This window comes from Leuciscus leuciscus, assembly GCF_965113295.1.
Source record: "Leuciscus leuciscus genome assembly, chromosome: 6".
Classification (NCBI taxonomy): domain Eukaryota; kingdom Metazoa; phylum Chordata; class Actinopteri; order Cypriniformes; family Leuciscidae; genus Leuciscus; species Leuciscus leuciscus.
In genome coordinates this window covers 9,358,964-9,364,963 of record NC_138730.1, presented here as the reverse complement: position 1 = coordinate 9,364,963, position 6,000 = coordinate 9,358,964, and the positions used below count along the sequence as shown (strand labels likewise).

At 39.8% G+C, this 6,000-nt stretch overlaps 1 protein-coding gene across 1 annotated transcript; it reads left to right on the top strand.

The window, feature by feature from the left end:
* The first annotated feature begins 4,419 nt into the window (after positions 1-4,419).
* On the top strand, positions 4,420-5,926 carry foxq1a (forkhead box Q1a). The gene has a single exon (XM_082172396.1). It carries the CDS (start codon positions 4,622-4,624, stop codon positions 5,486-5,488), a length of 867 nt encoding a protein of 288 aa, XP_082028522.1. The 5' UTR covers positions 4,420-4,621; the 3' UTR covers positions 5,489-5,926.
* Positions 5,927-6,000: the final 74 nt, after the last annotated feature.

Below are 6,000 nucleotides of genomic sequence, written 5' to 3'. Positions count from 1 at the left end.
CATTGTTCAAGAAAAAACACCATCAGGATTGGCCTACACTCACGACTGTTTATGCTTGGGCCTGTTAGTTGTGCGCTCCAGATTACTGGAAACAATTTCATTCTGGAAAGCCACATATAAACACAGGAGGGGAAAATTAGAGGGTGCACATGCCTATAACTCCACTGGTCCATCATAATTCTCTGTCGAACCTGCCCTGCATAACGCAGCGCTGCAGACCACAGTATGTGCCATATTTATTTGGCTAGGCTAGTGTGGAGTAAGCAGGTCCAGGCCAGGCTTTCATAGAGGAATACCCATTCCTTTTGGACTGGTGGAAGAAAAACAACTCTGCCTCTGACATTTCACATCATGATTTTGGCCAAGTTATAATGAACTACTTTCACATAACGGAAATAACGGTATAAGATCCAAAATCTTGCGCTCATTAAAAAATGTAAGTAGAGAAAACCAGGTGGCGTCAAATCAAGTCACCTTTATTTATTTAGCACTGCATACAATACAGATTGTTTCAGAGCAGCTTTAGAGTGATAACAGGCTGTTGTTCAGCTGAAGTCAGTTCAGAAATGCATAAAAATGCACACAAAAATATGTCATCATTCAGCTCAGTTCAGTTCTCATACAACAGTGTCAGTACAGTCAGATCAATAATATTATTGAATATTAGGTGTCCCAAACTAAGCAAGTCAGAGGCGACCCAGGCTCCTAACGGATGATAAAGACTTGACAGAACACGTTATTACGTGTGGAGGTTTTTGGTCCAATAATTAGAATATCTGTTTTTTGTTTTGTTTTTTAGAATTAAGTAGGAAATTACTAGTCATCCAAGTTTTTAAATCAGCTATGCATTTCGTTAATTTTGTGAAATGGTAAATTTTGTCAGGGCGCAAAGAAATATACAGCTGAGTATCATCAGCATAACTAATGCCATGCTTCCTAATGATATCTCCCAAGGGTAGCATGTACAGGGAGAACAGCAACGGTCCTAGTACTGAGCCTTGTGGTACTCCATACTGAACTTGTGATCGTTATGACATCTCTTCATTTACTAAATTGGTAACGGTCAGATAAGTCTGATTTGAACCATGCCAATGCATTTCCACTAACTCCAATGTAATTTTCAAGTCTAATAAAAAAATGTGTTTATTAAAAAAAGTCCTGATTTAATGCAAATCTTGGTAAGACTTTACAATAACATTTCATTTATTAAAATTATTTACTATATTAGTTAACATGAACAAATGAGCAAAACTTCAACAGCATTTATTAATATATTTACTAATACGTTTTTAAAATCCAAAGTTGTATTTGTTAATATTCGTTCATGCAATGTGGGCTAACATGAACAATGAAAAATTCGATTTTTATTAATTAATATTAACAAAGAATAATAAATGCTTTTAAAAATGTTGCTCATTGTTATTTCCTGTTTAACTAATGATTACAAATGGAACCTTATTGTAATTTGTTACCAAATGCCATTATTAGTGTTACTTAGGTTCATTAAAAACAAGCTGTGCATTTTCTGTGGTAGAAGGTCTCCGTATGACATTTTGCCAGATTTAATTAGCTCTGACTGTTTGCTTTTCAGAAATGAGCGAACCTTGAAACGATATTTACAAAACTAATTGAGATTGTACATTTCATCATTTGAGTCACTAAATAGACCAATCTTGCCTTTTGAATTGTAAAGGTGAGCTCTAAATAATATGTTGTGGACATTCAATGGAACTTATTATACTTGATTATCTATTTTAATAAGCGAGTACGTATGCCATCATGCTTTTTTCTGTCACGCCCTTTAATTGTTTTCACCGTCTCATAGCTATTCAGTGAAAGTCTGTTTTGAAGGGAACTCGTAACGAGGTACTGCAGGTGTTTTTACCAGCGTTCTTGTGGTCGCACACAGTATGGAAGCAGAAAATTATTACTTCGTCCAATTGGCCAACTGTGAAGAGTGTGTGGTAAACCTCTTCTCACACATTAATGAATATCTGCATAGCACTTCATGAGATATTTCTGTTATCTAAATATTTAAGTTGCGGTTTAGACTGCCCAGGCAGCTGGTAAGAGTGTAATTCTTCAATGGCACACCAACCTCACACATGAAACCTGTGAGACCAAGCATGGCACTGAGTCTTAGTGCGACAGGTTAATGGAAAACAATGGGCAAATCTTCAAAACGGTGAGATTGGAGTATGATGTTGTGCGTATCAGGCATCCAGCAGATTCTGTGACTTAGTAAACTCTTCATTATAAAATGAAGCATAATAAACAGTGGGTCTTTCTCCTCTTTATGCTGCTTAATGGCAGAGAAGATAATGCATCAGAAACCTATAATGATAATGAAAATGACTGCATATTGGCTATGATTCCTGAGTTCTAGTACAGTGTATCAAACCATTGCATTTTCTTCATAAAAATGTGTACATTTCCTATAATTCCTATTAGTCAACACCATCAGATACAAAAATGATCACATTTCAAATGCTTATTATGTATAGACAAATCTAGCACTGACTGAAAGCAGATGGTGTTGACAAAGTCACAGGCCTATTTCACAGATCACACATACTAAATGCAGTAGCCATATTGTTTTGTGATGTTGCTATGTGCTTATAAGACCTGCTTAAAATCACACAGATTGACTAAATGGTTTATTTAGACTTTTTTTGTGATTTTTTTTTTTGTGATGGAGTAGACATATACAAGGGAAATTGAACTACTAAGGTAGTTGGTGTACTTAGGATCACATTAGGTAGGTTTGGTTAGATTAAAACGAACTGTTAGTGCGGTTCATTTGAATAAGTGTGAACGCTGCCATCCGAACCCTGATGCGCACCAGCGCTGAAAAGATGGTTCTCGATCTGCTTCCAAACAAACTCTGGTGTGGTTAAAGACATCTAAACGAACCAAAAACAGGACATGATGTCACAAGATGCGACCGTAAAAAGGACAGAATGCTCAAGCATTCCTGGTTCTTCTCGTCATAGTTGCGATGTTGCCAACGCTATCTCACGACCAATTCGTACGAGTGAGTGTGTGAAATTGAACTTAGAGCAGGTGAGATAGAGAAAGATGCTTTTCAGCCTTTTTTTTTTAGAAGTGAGTGTCATGACACTGAAGCATATTAAATGAATGTATCTTTGTGTAACTGAGTAACTCTGCTACTGTGTGTCACTGTTATCTGAATGACGTCAGCACTTACAGAGGTCCTGGTTTAGTGTTTCAAAGAGTCAGTTATATCTACCTTATTTCCTACAAAAAAAAGCTCTATATAGAAGGGTTTTTTTTCTTCTTTCAGGCGCTATAGGGGTTCCCATCATTGTACCATTTTATTGATTTGGTTTTAATTAATTTGGTTTTGATTTATTTTTTATTAAAAAAATGTATGAATTAAACAGTTTGTAAATGTATACTTTATCACTGGGGGGAATGAAATAAATGATTGCATGATACTTTCATGTTTAAAGACATTTCTCCTTATAGAACCTTTTTTTGGCATAAAGTGGTCTTTAAAATGAAGTCAAGAACCCTAAGGTTCTATATAGAACTCCAATTTACCAATTTAAGAGTGCACACATATGAAACCATTACACCTGATTTCATAATTCTTCTTTCTTATGTAACAAATGTATTTCATTTGTACTGCATTTAGACACGCCACAGAACAAAATTGGTCCATTCTCTGTTTTATGAATAAAATCTTTGCAATCTAACTCGAGTTTAAACCTGCTGGCTAAATGTTAGAAAATTAGAAGACAGCTATAATTTACACGGAATTCATAATTGGCATTGTGCATCTTATTTACATCATTAATTCAATATAAGTGTATGAGTAGGATGCTAAACAGGATATCACTTTAAAAAAAAGACATTGTTTAAAAAAATATATTGTTTTAAAAAATGCATCCGTCTTTACTGTAACCAACCAGTTGTTCTAAACAACTAAACTGACATAAAAAGGCTGGGAAATTATTACAATATGTTGCCATTTATCAAATACAACTCCATAAAAAGTCTAGCAAAGATCACAAACAAACCAGGTTTGTCGAAATGATTAAGTTCTAAGTGTATTATATTTAGCATCAAGACTGTACTGCATCCTAAAGGTTTCCTTTGACTGCACTGCGCACAAGGTGTGTGATGTCTGATAAACGCACGCCACCTGGTTTCCCGAAGTGAAACTCCTCTGGGAGCGCGTGGAGTAAAGGTGAGCACAGACGCAGGTGAACCCACCTTACAGTGACGAAACCCGTTTCACGTCAACAAAGCAATTCATCACGAGTCTAAAAGCGATGTTTGTACATACGCTCGACCGCTTTATTTCAAAACAGGGTGTGCATGATCCTTGAGTGTTTTCGTAAGATTTAAGATTTTTTTAAGACTTAAAGTCAGCTCCCGAGGCCCCGCCCCCTGTAGGCTTACCCGGAGGTGAGCTGCTATATTAGACAGCTGAGCGCGCGCTCGGGATGTGAAGTGCTTTATCTTCAGCAGGTACAGCTCCTGTCACTCTCACACTCGGGATTGTGTTTGACAGCGCGCGTGGCTATTCTAGCGCTTTTTGGGGAACTTTTTTCAGCAGAGCGGCTTTTGCGCGAACAGTTAATACTGTCACAGAATGAAACTGGAAGTTTTCTGCGGGGGTCACTACGACTGCAAGCCCGTGGAGCTGTGCAGCGACGCCGAGGGCAGTGTCCCGTCGCCGATGTCCGCGGAGGACGAGCTGGGTTCGGATGGAGACTGCGTGGCGCACAGTCCCGCACCTGTTCCCCCGGGCGCCGAGAGCAAAGCCAAGCCCTATACGCGGAGACCCAAGCCCCCGTACTCTTACATCGCTCTCATCGCCATGGCCATCCGGGACTCGGACACAGGCCGTCTCACTTTGGCTGAAATCAATGACTACCTCATGAAAAAGTTCCCGTTTTTTAGAGGTACCTACACCGGCTGGAGGAACTCAGTGCGGCACAATCTGTCCCTGAACGACTGCTTTCTGAAGGTGCTGCGGGATCCCTCCAGGCCGTGGGGAAAGGACAACTACTGGATGCTGAACCCGCACAGCGAGTACACCTTCGCGGACGGAGTGTTTCGTCGGAGGAGAAAGCGCATCAGCAAAAAAACCGGCAAGGAGCCAGAGGGGCCGAGCCAAGCTGCTGCAGGGGACACATGCAGGGACTCTATCGCGACGCCTCCTTCCAGCGTCAAGTTCACGAGCTCTTTCGCCATTGACAGCATCCTCAGCCGACCTTTCAGGAAAGAGGAACGCCCTGTTCACAAACCTGACACCTGGCAGGGGGGAGTGGACATGATGCCCTTTGTCATGCGGGGCTCCCCTGTCCGATCCTATGGGTCTCCCGAGAACCCTGCGATCAGCTGCCGTCACCAACGGGACTTTTTCCCTTTCCTGCCCCCATCCGAGTGCCTCTCGATCCCGCACACACCCGTGCCCGCGTACAGCCCGTTCAGGATTGAGTATTTGTTGTCATAATATTGCTGGTCTAGGGTGGGGAACTTCGGCACTTTCTGAGCACTAGTGACTTGACACAGACATTTTTGCAAAACACATTTCACCCGCCTGCATAAATCGCCTTTTGCTCCGGAAAGTTTTATGCAAAATGGAAAGGAGTGAAAAGACAAAGTTGTGAACTATTTAATATTTGTTTGTGCTACTGAACGGTTGTGTTGTTTTAAGTTGTTTTCAATGTATTTATTTGACTTTAAGTGTGTTGAACCAGGCGCCTCAAAAGATTCTTATGAAAGTTAAATATGATATTTGTTTAGATTTGCTATTCGAGAGACAAACTCAGTTTATGATGAAAGTGAGGCTCCTGCATCAGTCTCGTTAACTGGAATTAATGTTTACTATTTTACTGACAGATTGCATGCACATTTTATATTGAATAATAAAACATGCTTTAAAATTGAACACGAATTGATTCCTATCAGTCATTGGTTTTTAAAAGATATTCTGTGAATTCTGTCATGTGTGCAAATAGGACA